Source organism: Miscanthus floridulus, chromosome 1, assembly GCF_019320115.1.
Source record: "Miscanthus floridulus cultivar M001 chromosome 1, ASM1932011v1, whole genome shotgun sequence".
Taxonomy (NCBI): domain Eukaryota; kingdom Viridiplantae; phylum Streptophyta; class Magnoliopsida; order Poales; family Poaceae; genus Miscanthus; species Miscanthus floridulus.
The window spans coordinates 40,357,402-40,376,630 of NC_089580.1; the positions used below are offsets into that span (position 1 = coordinate 40,357,402).

General features: G+C 49.1%; 1 protein-coding gene across 1 annotated transcript; it reads right to left on the minus strand.

Moving 5' to 3' along the window:
* Positions 1–11,766: 11,766 nt before the first annotated feature.
* On the minus strand, positions 11,767–13,746 carry LOC136455189 (transcription termination factor MTERF9, chloroplastic-like; the record flags this gene model as incomplete). The annotated part of the gene is made up of 1 exon (XM_066455324.1): positions 11,767–13,746. A coding segment is annotated over one exon (942 nt), but the record flags the coding sequence as incomplete, so codon positions are not given.
* Between the last annotated feature and the right edge of the window lie 5,483 nt (positions 13,747–19,229).

Sequence of the window (19,229 nt, forward strand, 5' to 3'; positions counted from 1 at the left end):
AACCACCTGGCCGATCTGGCCAGGCTGCCCTTCACATCCACCGTCGACAAGTACATGGAGGCATTCCAAGCGCGCGCGGCGCACGCGGGTACTCTCACTCCCCTGCAGAAAGCATAGCTCTTCACCGGCGGTCTTTCGGACCACATCCGCGTCGATGTCGAACTCCATGAGTCGTAGACCCTCCAACACGCCATGTGGCTGGCACGCGCGTATGAGCGGCGCAATGCACCGATCCTCCCCGCGCTACCGGCTCCTGCACAGCCACACCGGCGCCCCAGGGGCGCGCCCGCGGCCCTTCCGGCTCCTGTGGGCTCTCAGGCCGCGTCCGCGGCTTCGTCGCCATCGGCCATAACTCCACCACCGCGCGTCAACAAGAGGCTGTCCCCGGATGAGATGGCCAAACGCCGTAAGCAGGGGCTCTGCTACAATTACGACGAACCTTACGTCCGCGGCCACAAGTGCGCACGCCTCTTCTTCCTCGAGGCGGCAGACTACATCGTACAGGAGCCCGAAGATGAGGACACCGGGCCGGCGGCCTCGACTGTTTCGGCCGCTCCGTTCGACCCCGACGAGCCGCTCATATCCCTTTCCGCTATCACGGGGATCCGCGCGGAGGACACCATGCAACTCTGCGTTCGGATCGGCACGCATGAGCTGACGACGTTGCTCGACTCTGGCTCCACCCACAACTTTGTCAGCACCTCAGCAGCTCGGCGCACCGGGCTCCAGTTCCAGGACAGCCACGGCGCCCACGTCGTCGTGGCCAACGGCGACCACGTGGCCTGTCGGGGTCTTGCCCACAACGTCGCTCTGTGGATAGGGGAGGAACATTTCATGGTGGACTGCTACTCCATTCCCCTCGACTGATACAACATGGTCCTTGGTGTTACATGGCTATGTACCCTGGGCCCCATCTTGTGGGATTTCGACGACCTCTGCATGGCATTCAACCACCGCGGCCAGCGCGTTCTGTGGAAGGGCATCGGGTCGACCCGCACGGACATCCCACCGACGGGCCATCTCCACGCTGCTCGCGTCCACGCCACCCACGGCACAGAGTCATAGCTCCTGGAGCGGCTACTGGACGCCTACACCGACATCTTCGACCCTCCGTCCATCCTACCGCCAGCACGTCCGTGTAACCACCACATCCATCTCAAGTCGGCCACTGATCTGGTAGCCGTACGTCCTTATAGGTACCCCCAGCTACAAAAGGATGAGCTGGAGGTGCAGTGTGAGGCTATGCTGCAGCAGGGCATCATCTGGCCCAGTACTTCCCTGTTTTCAATGCTTGTCCTTCTGGTTAAGAAACAAGACAAGACCTAGAGATTCTGCATCGACTACAGGGCTCTCAACGCTGCCACGGTGAAGGACAAGTTCCCTATTCCCATGGTAGAGGAACTCCTGGACGAACTTCATGGCGCACGCTTCTTCACGAAGCTCGACCTTTGCTCCGGGTATCACCAAGTCCGTGTCCATCCGGAGGACGTGGCCAAGATGGTGTTCCGCACACACCATGGCCACTTCGAATTCCTGGTCATGCCATTCGGCCTCTCAAATGCGCCATCAACGTTCCAGGCCCAGATGAACTTCGTCCTCAAGCCCTTCCTGCGCCGCTGCGTGCTCATCTTCTTCGACGACATCCTAATCTACAGCACATCTTGGACCGAGCACCTGCAGCACCTCCGCGCTGTCTTCGATGTCCTACGCGAACATCAACTGCACCTTAAATGCTCCAAGTGCGCATTTGCCTCGTCGTCGGTCCAGTACCTTGGCCACGTGATCTCGCCCGAGGGCGTCGCGATGGACCGCTCCAAGGTGGATGCCGTAAAGGCCTGGCCGCAGCCGCGCTCTGTTCGGGGCTTGCACGGGTTCCTGATGAGGACATCGCTATGCTGGACACACCGACGCCATGGTCTTCCCCAAGTTGCAATTCGTTCCCAACTCAGCTATCACGTCGCCCTCGGATTCAGCAGACACGTCGTCACTGTTTCGGTCATAACTTTCTCATACGACATCGAAACGGGCCGTTCTTGGATGCGTTGGAAAGGGGACGACGGCGCCGTCGTTTTGGATCTGGTCCCAGCTCCAGAAGGTTCGTGGATCATTCTGTGTGACCATGGCAAGGTGTTGCGTCACCTATTTGGGCCAACTTGGCCATGTATCGTGTCGGGCCTTAAGCCCAAGTTGTGGGCGCCCAATCCCTGGCCGTCCCCAACCCTAGGTCGAGTCTTAGACTATAAACACAGTCGTCGTCACTGCTACACAATTGGGTTTTGTTTAGAGTTTAGTTTTCCATCGAGAAACAGAATCGTTCATTGTAACTGTGGTGACAAATCCTTTTACAGTGATTCAGGGCCCCCGTTCTTGATCTCCTCCACTGTGTCGATTAGTCCTTTGGAACCGAGTTCTAGAACCCTCTATTGATATTCACGTCATTCATATTTGCAATATCAGATTGCGTGTTTTACCTTCTTGCTTGTGCTCTTCGATTCGCTTGCAGGAAAAGCCTTCTTGGCGAGGTCAATCAAGTTGTGCTTGGTTGATAACCAACGGAGCAGTGGTGTAACGGTTGCAGGGTTCGAATCGCGTCTGATTTGAAGCCGGATCGCCAACGTCGAGATCTCCACAAATCGAACTTACCGGCTACCTCTCGGAAGATCGGGCCTGTACTCATCAATTGGTATCAGAGCTTTCAGGTTTACCGCGAGGTATAATCTCGTTTGTCTTAGATTCATATTTGTTCATTACCTAGAGTCTACAAAAAGCCCAAAAATATTTCAATTTCCGCTGTCCTATCGCCTTTTGTGCCTTTGCAATTTCATTTCAGATTCGTGTTGTTGAGTTTGTGTCCGTGGTTGAGTCTTGTTGTTGGTTTAGGATTGTGTTCGTGGTCGTAGTTCAATCGCCCGTTGCTGTGATTTTTGTTTTCCGCCGCTATCCCATCCACCATTCCCAAACAACAAGTTAAAGCCACCACATTACTCGACTTGCCCCGCTAGCCACCTTGTGTAACTTCTCGCCGCCGCGCAAACCCTAGACAGGTTGCCAGCCGCTCTTATTTTGCCTGCATCGTAGCCCTCCTTACATCATCAGGCGAATACCTACTGCTGTTAGTCACAGTGACGATCCTGTGATCGGTGTTAGAGTTTCGGGACGCTTTGCCCTAACTGCCGCCACCGTGTTGTGCCTCCCGAAAAACATACCTTGAGATACCTTCGGTAAAACAGGCATAACTTTTCGTTCGTTTATCCGAAAAATCTAAAATTTTTTCAGCAGCTTCTTGACACCATTTGGAGCCGACCCAAACTGGCTTTGCCCTGTTTGGTTTCATCAGAATTGCCAAAAAAATTCAGGAAAATATAGAAAAAAAATTGTCAAAGTTTTTGCACGCTTTTCAGAGAACGTGCTGAATTTCTGTAGACCACATCCCACCTCAGTTGTAGGTGCCAATTTTTGTGGTTGCATCTTTTGTGATCCTTGTTCAGAGAAAAGTATATAAAAAATAGTAAAAAAATAAAAAAAAAGTTTGTTTCCTACTAGTGCCTTTTGGAAAAATCCGGGAAAAAATTCAGGAAAAAAGGAGAAATCCGGGCTATTTGCTTGTTCTGTGAGTTCTTTCGATCGTCCTTTATTTTCACTTTGTTGCACTATGTCTCGTCACATCTTAGCCAGCACCTGTGATTTGTACTTTGGATCCGGATTGAACAATCATTAATCTGCATTCGTTAATTGCTAATCCTTGCTGTCATATTGTGTGCCTACCCATAGCTCCACATATTCTTCTATCAGCACAGGTTCATCTTGCAACTGTTACCCACGCTCCACAACAGATTGCTTTGCCACTTTGGTTTTGCTCCTATTTGACGTTGGTAAGAATACAGGCAAGACGATGGTAAGCTGCTTGTGATTTTGCATTCCACTTTCACCACCATCACCACCACCACCACTTGTTTCCTTTTAGTTGATAGGGATAATACTTTGGTGTTGTCTTTTTCTATCTTTTAACCATGGCAGGAACTCCGACGGACTTCAATGAGTGCGTGTCCAAGGGCGAGCTTACAACGTTCATGACTGAACAACGCAATCTTATGACCGAGCTGACGCGCAACGTGAACAATCTGGTCACCCGCATTGAACAGCTTGAGCAACGCCCTCCACCTTATCGTGCTGATGATGAAGATGCGGATGCTTTTGGTGATGAAGATGCGTATGCTGACGGTGGTGCCCGTCGCCGCCTCAACTTCAATCGTCGCGGTATGGAAGGTAATAATCATGGTAATAATGATCTTTTTGCTAAAATTAAATTTAGTCTACCTCCTTTTGCTGGTAATGTTGATCCAGAGGCATATTTAGATTGGGAGCTTGCTGTTCAACAAAAATTTGATTCTCATAATGTTCCCGCTGAGCATAGAGTTAGACTTGCTACTAGTGAGTTTACTAATTTTGCTTTGTTCTGGTGGAGTGATCTTTGCAATGCCAATAATGCTGCTGATGTGCCTCAAACTTGGAATGTTTTAAAGCAACGTATGAAATCTCGTTTTGTTCCTCCTTATTACCAACGTGATTTACATTTGAAACTACAAACTTTAAAACAAGGTGATAAAGGAGTAGAAGCATACTATCAAGAATTGCTTATTGGTTTAGCACGTTGTGGTATAAATGAAGATGATAATGATGCTAGTGCTAGATTTTTTGGTGGTTTAAACCATGATATACAGAACATACTTGATTACAAAGAATGGCGCAATTTTTCCCAATTGTATCATCTTGCTATTAAGGCAGAACGAGAAGTACAGGGACGCAAACAACACCAGCCTTTCAGGTCTAACAATGGGAGGAATTTTCAGCAGCGTTCTGAGCCGGAGACGCCCAAGCTTCCTATTGCACCACAGCCATCTACACCTCCATTTTCTTCCGGGGTAAGTAAATTGTCTAATGTGCAGTTTCCACAGCTGAAGAAAGGTGCCACTCCGGGTGCTTTTACTAGCTCCTCCTCGTTCAGCTCTAAAATCATTTGCCACCGATGCAAAGGCATGAGACATGTCATGAAGGAGTGCCCCAGTCGTCGCTCTTTCATTGCTACCGAGGATGGATATGTAAGTGCTAGTGATGTTGAAGATGATTTAGCCCTTGCTGCTAACATTGATGCAGATCCCACCGAGGGCGATCAAGACAAGGAGGCCATCACCATTGACTCCGTGGCTGCTGCCGTGGACTACCCTAGCCTTCTTGTGCAGCGTGTGTTGAGTACACGTGTGAGACATGAAGAAGAGATGAAGATCCAACGCCACAATTTGTTCCACATGTATCTCATTGTGCAGGGTTGTCGTGTTCTCACTATCATTGATGGCGGGAGTTGCAACAACTTGGTGAGTTCAGATTTGGTTGACAAGCTTGGCTTGACCACACGACAATATTCGTATCCATATAAACTTCAATGGTTCAATAATAGTGGTAAGACTAAGGTAACTAAATCAGCACGCATTAGCTTTTTCACAGGCTCTTGTCATGATACTGCTGATTTTGATGTTGTCCCTATGCAAGCTTGTTCCATTTTGTTAGGTCGACCATGGCAATTTGATAATGATGCTTTACACCATGGTAGAACTAATACATACACTATCATACATAAGGACAAGAAAATTACATTGCTGCCTTTGTCTCCTACGGATATTATTAAACATGCTAATGAGATTAAAAATAAACCTCCAACAGACATTGCTAAAAATAATGGGATTAAGTTAAAAGGAGGTGCTTTTCTTGCTACAACTTCTGCTACTGCTGCGTTATGTGATAATCCTGATGCACCATGTTATACTATGTTTTGTCAACCTTTTATGTCTGGTGCATTGCCTGCTGTCACTAACCTTTTGCAGGAGTTCGCTGATGATGGGATGAAGTCGAGGACGACTTCAATTCTAGAAGGAGGGGATGATGAGGACATCGCCAAGATGGAGTCGAGGACGACTCCAATTCGAGAAGGGGAGGATGATGAGGACATCGCCATGCTAGACACACCGACGCCATGGTCTTCCCCAAGTTGCAATTCGTTCCCAACTCAGCTGCCACGTCGCCCTCGGATTCAGCAGACACGTCGTCACTGTTTCGGTCATAACTTTCTCATACGACATCGAAACGTGCCGTTCTTGGATGCGTTGGAAAGGGGATGACGACGCCGTCGTTTTGGATCTGGTCCCAGCTCCAGAAGGTCCGTGGATCATTCTGTGTGACCACGGCAAGGTGCTGTGTCACCTATTTGGGCCAACTTGGCCATGTATCGTGTCGGGCCTTAAGCCCAAGTTGTGGGCGCCCAATCCCTGGCCGTCCCCAACCCTAGGTCGAGTCTTAGACTATAAACACAGCCGTCACAACTGCTACACAATTGGGTTTTGTTTAGAGTTTAGTTTTCCATCGAGAAATAGAATCGTTCATTGTAACTGTGGTGACAAATCCTTTTACAGTGATCTAGGGCCCCCGTTCTTGATCTCCTCCACTATGTCGATTAGTCCTTTGGAACCGAGTTCTAGAACCCTCTATTGATATTCACGTCATTCATATTTGCAATATCAGATTGCGTGTTTTACCTTCTTGCTTGTGCTCTTCGATTCGCTTGCAGGAAAAGCCTTCTTGGCGAGGTCAATCAAGTTGTGCTTGGTTGATAACCAACGGAGTAGTGGTGTAATGGTTGCAGGGTTCGAATCGCGTCTGATTTGAAGCTGGATCGCCAACATCGAGATCTCCACAAATCGAACTTACCGGCTACCTCTCGGAAGATCGGGCCTGTACTCATCAGTTCCTGGGCTTGGCCGGATACTACCGGTGTTTTATTCAGAACTACGGCGCCATCGTGGGTCCACTCACCCAGCTACTCAAATGGGACGCGTTCCAGTGGTCTGTGGCCGTTGAGGCGGCGTTCGCGGCCTTGAAGGCCGCCCTGTCCGATGCTCATGTCCTACATCTCCCCGACTTCAGCAAAGAGTTCGTGGTGGACTGTGATGCATCTGGGTCGGGCTTCGGTGCGGTACTTCACCAGGGCGCGGGGCCACTCGCCTTCTTCAGTCGACCGTTCGCGGCCCGGCACCTCAAGGTGGCCGCATATGAGCGCGAGCTCATCGGCCTCGTTCAAGCGGTGCGGCATTGGCGCCCCTATCTATGGGGGCGCGCGTTCATCGTCTGCATCGACCACTACGCCCTCAAATATATGCTGGATCAGCGGTTGTCAACCATTCCACAACACCAATGGATTAGCAAACTGTTTGGTTTTGATTTCAGGGTCGAGTACCATCCCGGGCGACAGAACACGGTTGCCGATGCGCTGTCGCGCCGCGACGGCGACACGCCCCTTCTAACGGCCCTGTCCATGACCTGTGACGGCGACACCTCTCTCCTGGCGACTATGTCTATGCCCACGTTCGCCCTCTACGACGACCTACGCCAGGAGCTCGCCCAGGACGTGGAGCTGTGGGCACGCTGGGACGCCGTCACGGCAGGCACTCATGGTGGGGACTGGAGTGTCCATGATGGCCTCATCATCTACGATGGTCGCGTCTTCGTGCCTCCCGCGTCGGCTGTACTTCCTGACATCTTGCAGCTCACCCACACCGCGGGCCACGAGGGCATCCAGAAAACGCTGCAACGCCTCCGCTCCACCTTCTACCTCGACCACGACCGCCGCACCATCAGCGACTTCGTCCGCGCCTGCTCCACCTGCCAGCGGAACAAGACGGAGGCACTGCACCCCGCGGGGCTTCTCCAGCCGTTGCCGGTGCCGTCCCGCGTATGGGCGGACATCGCGATGGACTTCATTGAGGCACTGCCCAAGGTGCATGGCAAGAGCGTCATTCTTACAGTGGTGGATATATTCTCCAAGTTCGCCCACTTCATCCCATTGGGGCACCCGTCAACGTCAGTGGCTCGAGCATTCTTCCACGAGATCGTCCGGCTACATGGGTTTCCTGACTCCATAGTCAGTGACCACGATCCGGTGTTCACCGGTCACGTTTGGCGTGACCTGTTCCACCGCGCCGGCGTCTAGTTGCGGCTGAGCACCGCCTTCCACCCCCAAACGGACGGACAGTCGGAGGCTGTCAATAAGACCATCGCCATGTACCTCCGGTGCATCACCGGCGATCGCCCGCGGGACTAGCTTGACTGGCTTTCGTGGGCGGAGTACTGCTACAACACTTCCTTCCATTTGGCGCTCCGCACGACGCCGTTCAAAGTCGTCTATGGCAGGGACCCCCCGGAACTACTGTCCTATGCGCCGGCCTCGGCTAACACGGACACCGTCGACGCTCTGCTCTCCAGCCGTGACGAGTTCCTGCAGGAGGTGCGCGCTTGCCTCCTCGAGGCACAGGAGTATGCTCGTCGCCACTACGACGCCCATCATCGACAATTGGAGTTCGTGGTGGGGGATTGGGTGCTCCTTCGCCTGCTGCATCGGCCCACCAAATCCCTGGTCCCCGGCCCCGTGGCAAATTGGCCCCCAAGTACGCGGGGCCCTACCAAGTGTTAGAACGCATCGGACCGGTGGCCTATCGCCTGCGTCTCCCGGACGGCGCCAGGATACACGACGTCTTCCATGTCGGCATCCTAAAGCCGTTCCGCGGCGCTCCGCCGGCTACTCTCCCGGCTCTACCTCCTCTCCAACATGGCAGGCCACTACAACAGCCAGAACGGGTCCTACGTTCCAGCCTTCGGCGCGGCGAGTGGCAGATCCTCGTCCAGTGGGCCAACATGCCGGCGTCCGAGGCAACTTGGGAATCTGTCGAGGCGTTCAGGGCAGCCTACCCCTCGTTCCAGCTCGAGTACGAGCTGTTTGCCGAGGGGGGAGAGATGTTATAGTAGGCCAAGTGTACCAGAGGAGGCAACGCGCCAACAGTGGCTAGGGGGCGGCTTCAGTTGGATTGGATCAGCTTCAGTCGGTTAGATCACAGGAGCTTTGCATGGAGTTTGTTGCAAGTCTGTTAGCTGCATGTTTAGTTTGTTATGCATGTTTAGTTTGTTATCCCTAAATTAGTGGCATGCTTGTAATCCGCCTATAAGGCAAACCATTTGATTAATGAAGAGTTAACCTGGGATTGAGACTCACCGTCTCCCTTGGATGCCCAGCCGTAGCACTGTTCACCGTCTCCTCCTTGTCGCTCAGAGTCCAGGCGCCGGCCACGGCGCCGCCTGTCCGCCGCCGAGGATTCAAGCCACGGCCAGCAACCTCCCACTCTTGCCCCCTGCGCAGCCGTAACATCAGGCAACGAAACAAACTAAACTAGCCAGCATTACAGATAGCCCTGCTCATGGGCGAGAACCCACGCCGTTCCCACTCCACCCAAATCCCAAACCCACAAAATCAGATAGTTTGTTCAAAAAAAAGGGGGGTTAATCCAACCCAACCCAACCCAACTCGTTTTCACCCCCCAACCCAACCCACGTGGTGCGTTGCACCCATGGCAACCCATGGGTAAGCACACGATTCACTACATGGTAAGTACACATATGGATAAGCACTACTGCAGAATCCTGCTTCTCGGTTCCAGGTTTCTTGCTGCATTCAGTACACCGAATGGGTAAGAACATGATTCAGTACACCGAATGGTTCAGCAAGAAATTAAATTGATTACAACACATTTGCTTACAAACAACGCACACCAGAAGCTTCAGAATCTTTTTGTCAAACCGAACCTTGACGACGATGGCAGCCTGCGAAACGGATCAAAGACATCCATCTATCACCGCGCGCCTAACCAGTTAAGGTCATCAGTTAGTTATCACCTACTCCTGCTACATACTGCTAGCTAGTAGCTGCTCTGTCTTCTTCCTTTTCTCATGCACGCACAAGCACAAGCTGAATTCTCAAAGCCTGCAAATTAAAGCTGCGATAAATTAAACTGATGATTGACTCACTGAAGTCCAAAGGTAGATTGATCTTCATAAGAGAAAATGGGATGATTCCAAGCTAGAGACAAGGTATAGACAGACACAGATGATGCATGCTGCTAGTGCTAGCTATAGGTGCATGGCATTGCATTGCATGGAGCCAAATTACAAGCCAGCAGCAAGTAATCCTATGATGGTGTATGTGCTCCAACTCCAACAGCAGTGACGCGCACGCACTTTATTATTTGGTAAAAGTTACCAACAATGACGCTCAACTTTGCAAGAGAAGACATGCATACAAACCTGCAGCAAAGTCATCGTGTGCTTGTTGTGCACCACCCATTTATGCATGGATGCAAAGAGTTGAATGAAAGAGAAAAGGGTTTCTCGGCCAGTGGCGGAGCCAGGATTTCAAGGTACGGTATTCCCATCTCCAAACAAAAAAAAGTCCAATCCAAAGGTCTAAAATATAGTAGGCATTCAACCTTTGACTTCTACACAGATGTCCAAGATTTTTCTTATTTGCAATATCATCGTGACCAGATCCTCAGCCAAAAAAAAAAAAAAAAAAAACTCAAGCACAAAGACCGATGTGTATAATGAGGTTACAGTACTTCAACAGGAGACAAATGTAGCACTGGCTATAGAAGAATCTGAGGCTCAAATCAAGAATCTTCAGAGTGACTTGGAACAGCAGCACAACCAAATTTCAGTTATCCAGCAAGCAAATAAAGAAATGCAGGATAAAAACTCTAGCTTGCACAAGCAAATTGACTAACTGAAGAGCAGAAAAAAGAAGGGTGTATATAACTAAAGCAAACTGGGTTCATTTCCAAAAAAACAAAGTGCAGATCATGATTACACAGCAATAAGAACTCTCAGTCTACCCATTAAGTACTAGAAATTCTATCAAAATCATTCAGAACAATGAGTGACATTGTGACAAGCATTTCTTCTGAGCTATGATAATTTGTACTTAACAAACAACCAGTGCCTCGACAGGCAATGAGCGTGGCCACAACAGTGAAAGAAAATTCCACAGCCTTAAGCAATATGTTCCCTGATAGCTGACTGCTGACCACAGCCATAAGCAGCACATATGTTTTCTTAAATTAAGGATAGCCGTCCTTACCATTTTCAGAATTTTTCATTGCAATAATAAACACGTGATTGTAATTTATTGGTGATCTTAGCATGCTCCTTACCAAGTTACCAACACTGTGTAAGGCAAGCATGGCACAGTAACTCGCTAGCTGAAAATGATGAAAAATGAAAGCCAATTTGCCTTTTCTTCCTTTTCATCATTTTATAATTGTCTAAAGAGCTAAAAAATTCTTCAAACTTGCCAGGTATGCTGTATGATATGCATATGTTCTGTTTTTGTGCATTTGGACAGAAATATATAACTGAAAACATGTTTGGAAATTATTATAACTGTGCTACTAGCTTCCTCCACCTTGCCACAAATTAAATCAAATGAATCATAGCCCATAGAATCAAGATACGGTACCAGTCCTGTATGAATCATAGGCTAGCCCATAGAATCATAGCCAGGCCAGCAGGTCTAATATGGCAATCCATCACAATCAACCAAGGTCCAAGTAGTCCCCCAGAGATCCGCCGGGGTTTAAGAAGCAGCTCGAAACAAAAGGAGCTGTTAGTATCTCATTCCCAGCTTACAGGCCAAACAGAAAACCAAACAGACAACGATTTCTTAGTATCAAGAATACCTCGTTGGCCTTTACAACACCAGCTTTTAAAAATTGTTTCATAGAGTTTCTTCTCAGTAGCAATTTAGGCTACCTGAAACTAGTAGTTCAGATTATTCAGTGTGACAGACACCATATCTAAATCCAACATACATAACCTGATGCAACACCTCCAAAGCAACCACAGCAGGCAGGCCAGCAGGTCTAATTTCACAATCCATCACACAATCATCAACGAAGGAGTCCTCCAGAGATCCGGAGTTTAAGACGCAGCTCGAAGCAAAAGGTGCTGTCGGTATCTCGTTCCCAGCTTACACGCCAAACAGACAACCATCTTTTGCACATGGGCAGAGGTCCATGGCACCCAAAACGTTGTTTAGAATCAAGAATACCTCCTTGGACCTTACAACACCAGCTTTTAAAACATGTTTCATAGACACTTTCTTCTCAGTAACACTTTAGGCCACTACCTGAAACTACTAGAGTCAGCAACAGCAAAGTACAATCTAAGCATTAGTAGAAACAAACAAAAAAATCAGCTTGTGAGATATATGCAAAACATCAGCTGGTAAGAACATGATGATAAAAATGGTTATAAGCTAATACTGGCAATAATAAAGATTTATCCATAGAAGAAAAAGTAAGTTCAGGATAATCTTCAGCCATGTATACTATGCAGATGAAGAAACTAACAAACATGCGCACTGAGGATCCAGAATAAGTGAAAACACAGCTCCTTCATAAATAACCATAACTTAAGTGGACTATGAGCAGTCAGGGATCACTAGAGATCGTATCCAGAATACAGAAACAGCTGCTAATGAGCATGAGTTGCAGTTCCACCATCCACCTTCGCGGAGCTCCTCCTGGAGGATGGCGACCTGTCACTCGAGTGTCTCCACATGGTCCACAGGGTAGTTCATGCGCCTGGTTGCCGTCTCAGGGAACTTGCTGTCCAGCCATTGGGTGAATCCAGTCCTTGCAAGGATCGGGGTCAACAAAAAAGAACAAGAAGAACCAAACCGCATTTTGCAGCTCTCGCATTGCAGTTGTAACTCGTGCAACTTTTCAAGTCAACATAACACTGAAGTTTAGAACCAATATAATAAGCGGAGGCAACTAATTAGCAGTACAAATGACATGGTTCAGATTGTTCAGATGGGCAACACTTCCAAATCAACTACAGCAGCCAGGCCAGCAGGTCTAATTTGGCAATCGATCACACTGAGGGCACAATACTAGCACAAGCTGCAGCATAGGCATCTGCAAGGCCAGGAACAGAGTCCTCGTGACAGTCGATGAACTTCAATTTGAAAGCTTCTCCTGTAAGATGAGCTAATGAGAAAAGGTTCATATTGCTATTCAGCAATCCCTTTTCCTGCAGCACTTTCAAGACATGATGCTGGGGAACTAGCCGTTTCTCCAAGCTAAATGCGAGCAGGATAGGCCTTTGCACAATATAGTGTGGCTCCATCTCAGCCTCATTGACCAGGAACTCGATCTTGCGAAGAAGAGTCGCATCAGATAATCCTAATATACATGGCATCTTGGACACTGCAATGGAAACCTCAGAGTCAGAACAACCAAGAGTCCTCTTAAAGAACTCAAACTTGGCAGCAACCTTCTCACTGGAAACACTGGCGACGATTGCCACTGCTTGCCTGAACAACGGCGACGCGGCAGGTACCCCAAGTTCTTCTGCCCGCAGCATGAACTCCTTCACGCGTTCCGGCTTGAAGGTAAGCACCCATTGGTTTTGTAAACACACCTTAGCAATGTCTCGAACACCGCGTTGACGAAACAAAGCTATGTTGGGCTTGATTATCTTCTCAAGGCTCACATTGAGGAGGCTCCTGTTCCCCTTTGCGACCACGAGGACCCGATCAAACGAGCCGAAGAAGGAGATGAAGAACTCAACCTTGGGAGCGACGTCGCCGCGGCGGAGAGAGCGTGAGTCGACCAGGAGGAAACGAGCGATCTGCGGAGTAGACATACCGACGCGGTCGCGGAGAGCGACAAGGCGTGGGGCGATGTTATTTACGGAAGCGCGGAGGAGCAGCGGGTCCGCGGAGACGACGGCGGCGATGTCGGCGCGGGAGAGGCCGGCGCCGGAGAGCAGGGCGAGGATGGCATCGGGGTTGGAGGCGGAGATGAGGCAGTGTTATACAGTAAATCACTCGTGAACATCATGCTTAAGTGATATTGTGTGATGATTGGTAAAGCATTGTAACTTAAATGAGTCCTAAATCGTAAAACAAAAAGTTAATTCACGATTTATAAAGTTAACAAGCAGAGATGTTAATTAATTTTTATTGAACAAAAACGCTATAAAACATATATGTGACACCTTAATAAAGTTTGAAGTACATATTTTGTAGAAGATAGTGTAACTTTTGTTTTAACAAGATAATAACGCTAGCTAACATTTCTAATAGCTTGAAAACCGAATTTGAAGCAAATCCAACTCAAGACTTAGTCAATTTCTTAAGTCTGAAAATAGATTGACAAAGCTATGTTTGGTAATTTATTCAGTAAAAATTGAGTTTAGGAGTTGTGTCGTTCTTTAGCTCTTGTTGATAGCCTAAGGTGCCCTCTTTAGAGTAGTGAAGGTAGTCTGGGGATTGGATCAACTGTGTAGTTGTTTCAAACGCTTTAATATCCTTGCACAGCGCGTTCTCGGGCTGTTTTTCCTGGCTGGACACGATCACCATGCCGAGCGACCTAGACGTCGTGGCGCTCGGTGCGCGCAAGCGTGCGCGTGGCCGCGCGTTGGTCGGCCGGAGCTACCCGCGCTCTGGCCACATCACTGGCCGCCTCGGGCCGCCGCCACGCGAAGCAATGGCTGCCCGACTCGCCACGTCGCGCTGCCCCCGCCTGCTGCCGTTGCCGCGCGTTGCTGCTGCCCTCCGTGCCGCGCCACGACAACGCCGCTGCCGTCGCATAAACCACGTCCCGCCAAGCAAGCACAGGCCGAGCCTTGACTGCGTCCTCACCGTCTCCCTCCCCTCCCCTGTCCTCTTCTTTGCTGCCGCCGCTGAGCTGCGCCAACCCGCCTGCATGCGAGAAGCCACCCCCCATCAATTCCACGTGCCTGCGCCTGCGCTCTCACGTCCACCCAGACTTGAACCATGCAAGGTCAAGCTCCAATTTGGAGCTTCGCCCTGCCACCGTGCTGTTAAGACCCATCACCGCCCTCACCATGGCCAGCCCCCTCCTCAATGTCTCGAGCCGAATTAGCTGCACCACTAGCCCCGCCTAGAACCCCTCCTCGTCATGCGCACCTAAGTCGCACCTCTACTGTTGCCTCCTCGCCGCTGGCACGGCCGTGTCGCTGCGGTTCACCGTCGAGCTCGCCACATGCACGCGGTCAGGCTCGCTCGGGGCATCTCCGGCCGAACCATCACCTCCGCTAGGTTAGTGGTGAGTCCCTGTTGCTCACCCGCTATCCCTACTGCCTTGTTAATACTGTGGCTCACCGAAATACCGTCGCTATTGCCACAGGGTGCCCGCCGTCGTGGAAAGGCCCTTCTACTGTGTCTCAGTTTTTGCAGCCACCACCCATCGCTTAGCGTCAAACCCTAGGTGAGCGTCGGCCTCGTAGATAGGTCGGTGTGGGTCCCGTGTGGCGGGCGCAAGCGCCAGTGCCACAGCTCGCCGCGCGCGGGGATGGTCGAGGACCATATTGTTGTAAAGGAGGGAGATTACGAGGGTGTTCCCGCCGCGGGCCAGCCTGTGTGCGTGGGCCATGCCTGCGCACGCACTGTGCGCAAGTGGGCCGAGTCCGCGTGGTTGTGGGCCACGCTGGTGAATTCGTTTTTCCTTTTCTTATGGAATTAGAAATAGCTTTATGTTTTAATTTCTGAGCTGAACTTTGAAAATTAATATCAATTCGCATAGGTGTCCAAAAATTGTGAATTTTTTTTATTGAGTTCCTAAAAATGTTGTCTATCTGATGGTATAACTAGATTATGCAGGTCTGAGTTGATGCTAAGGCTTATTAAATCATTTGAGAGCGCTTAATATTATTATGTTAAATATTGTAGGAATTTTTGTGGTAAATTGGTGATAGCTTTAGTCCTAAAATTTTTATGGTAGCTTCATTGTATTATTATGTGCCCACTGTAATTTTTGTAGCTTTAGAATAGACTAATCATTAGGGTAGTTAAATGCTATTTGTTTCAAATATACATTAAATCATTAGTAGAAGTAAAGATATATCCTTCATTTGTAAAGTTATGTGTTTGTTAGTTGAACCCAATACTTTGCTTGGTAAAGATGATAGTTAGCTTAGTGCCTTAATCATTAGAGCTAGCTTATGTGACAGAACCACCCGAAATAACACGCTTAAGGAGGTGCTCGTTTTCCACCAGACACTAAGCACCCCGAAAGCAAGCTACAGCGGGTGGTATCCGTCGGGCACACCCCAAGGGAAAACCCGAAAGATCCACATTTTTCCCAAGGATCCAATAATGAGAACAAGTTATAATACTTGTCAATTTCATACATCAGAGTTTCTTAAAATTACATTATTACAATACCAAATGTCAGATTGTGGAATGATAAACAGCGGAATATAAAATAAACATCTAGCGATAAGAACGAGGATTCGTCTGAGCCCACCAGAAGAATCCTCCACACAAAGGTACTTCTCATGCATCACCTGCAACAGGGGTAAATAAACCCTGAGTACACAATGTACTCGCAAGACTTATCCGACTAGTGGGAATAATTTCTCGACTCTAAGGAATATGATAAGCTTTATGGTTTGCTGGTTTTCTTTTAGCAGAAAGCAATACTAATAGTGAGTCCTTATTTCTGTTATTTTTATCAGCCGTATTAAGTTATTATCTATCCAGTCTGTATAAGCACCTGTTCTACTTTCAAGCAAGTGGTAAGCAATCAGATTTCCTTTTCATCACCTTTCATCTTTCATGTTCTTACTACGGTGCTAGACACAAAACAAGCCGTACCGGATTGCCTGGCGATTCATGAATCAATGCCCCCAGCTGGGTACCCTGAAAACACTCGCCCCGCTTGCACCCCAGGCATAAGCAGGACTAACCCATCACCCTCCTGTCCTGGGTGTCCAGGTCCCCGTCCAAACTTGGACTCTAAGCCCCCACTCCTGAGTCTCGGACTTAGTGCGGTGCAAGGACCTCCACCATCCCCGCCTCCAATCAGTCGGTCCAGAAAGAGCTGGATCCACGACAAGAGAGCAACGAGTCTTCCCTGTGCCCATACCCAAGTATGTGCTCGGGATAATAAATCTGTGACTTGCCCATGATGCCTTATGCAACGATCGGTCCTTAATTGACACAGACAGGAAAAAATATAACCGAGTTATGCCCTGTTGGCTGCAGGACATAACCCTTTACACCCACCAGTACCCAAACCATATCCCTGTCCGGTCACCATTTATCATTTCCATCATTTATCATGAGTGATTATAATTATCACATATTTGTTAGTAATGATAGGTTACCCACGCTACCGATATCAGCATAGCAACTACTCGGCCTATACTAGTAGGACTCATGGGTAGATATATTTATGCATGTAGTTTCTATAAAATACCTGTAACTTAAATGCACATTATATATATATTCAGTTATCATTAAAATAGGGGTTATGCACCGGGACTTGCCTTGGGCAGGCGACGGGTCAGCAAAGTCAGCACCAACAGGCTCCGGAGCTTCCTCCTGCATGAGGATCTCCTCCTCGTACTCCTCAATGACTTCCTCGTACTCCTGTTCGTCGACGGGCATGAACTCTACCAACTCGTGATCTACATGCATGAAATGATGATGCAATACTTAGTAATATAGCAACAACAACTCTTAAAATAAAAGTACATCTATCTAACTACTAAGCTAGTGCTACCGAGCATGGTACTAAGTTATCTATTGTTACCTATAACAAGTATGAAGTATGACATTTATTATTATAGCAACTATAGGTATTCTTACTCCTAATACTGATTTACGCTATATATGATAAAGCAAGAATAATAGCTACTCTATTTATCGACTTACTCTAGAACTACAAAATTTACAACAAATACATAATAATCTAGTGAGTCTACTATAAAATTTTCATAGCTATAACTATCACCAATTTACCACAAAAATTCCTACAAATATTAATCTATATAATACTAAGCTCTTTAGTTTGAATTTATGAACCTACCATTGTCATAGCTAACTATAATCTAACTACACTAACAAGTAGATGGTATTTTTGTGAACCTAACAAAATTGGTTTCACTATTTTTGGACCCCTACACAATTTACTACAAATTATCAAAGTTCAGCTTGAAAACTAAATTGAATAAGCATTAACAAATTTACTGGAAAGATGAAACTGATTTGTAATTCGCGGCCCACACGAGCGACCCGGCCCAACTCGCGACGCCTGCGCGCACACTCGCGCAGCTCACTGGCGAGGCCCAGCACAGCATGGCCCACGCGAGCAGCGGCCCACAGAGGGAAAACCCCCGCGCGCTACATTAAGCAGAAGAGCCCTCGGGTTCCCAACAAATGGAACCTCAGTCCATCCCACTATTCCCTTCTCTCACTGACCCTAGCATTTAACCCCCTAGTTTGCTTTAAATTTACATCACGATGTCCTTGGCCGGACTTAACAGAGACCGCGACCCTCCCGGCCTAACGCCGGCGAGCACGCACCTCCATGGCTTCTATTCACACCACCGTAACACTCCTCAACCCAAGCGCATCCGATAGAGGTACCAAATAGCCCGATTGGTGATGCACAGAGGCATGGCCACGCACCACAGTGGTGCTTGGCCGCGGTGGCACCGGTGCCGATGAATAACCTTGCCTAACACCTCAACCGCTACTCCTTAACCATCTACGGACTGCGTTAAACAATGTAGAAGTCCTAATTGGTCCGCTACTACCTTCAAACGCGTCGGCCACGAAAACGGCATCTACCTATGTCCGTCGGGGGCGGCCATGCGCTCCGGCGAGCCTCGGCCCTAATTGAGTCAACCAGCTACCCTAGGAGCAAGAGGACCTCACCAGCGGTGTGACGGACAGGCTAGGCGAAGTCGCGAGGAACTGCAACGGGTTGGGCACGGCTCGAGGTGGTTCTGGTTCACGCCGGCCGCGGAGAGGACGTTCTCGGTGACCTACAGCACCGTCAGTGGAGCCACTGCACGGGCAAGGCAAACGAGTCAAGGGGAGGCCACAGCCGTGCTTGATTGAAACAAAAGAGCAAGGAGCAGCGCCCTGGCCGAGAACTCGTCTCGCCGGCCATGGCGACCCGCCGAGGGGAAAATTCTCCCCATTACCTCACCGTAGGAAAGAAACCTGTCGAGATGACTCCAATAGGAAGCTAACTACCCTAGCTATTTAGGCGCATTGTGAATTGGAAAGGGATGGACTGCACCTCGGCTAATTCGGTGGGCGACGGTGCTTGGCTAAATAGGCTCAGCGGTGGGGAAAACTCCAACTGAGACCCCAACAACATATGGCTGCAACAGCAGTGGGCTTGGCATGACGCTGGACACCAATGCGACCTCCAGATGCGCGCACAAGTTTGGCACTCCGTCGTGCGGCTGCAGCTCCACGACACGCAAGGCGAGGGCGGCACTGCTGAAAGCTCTAGTTTGGTTTTGGTGAATTG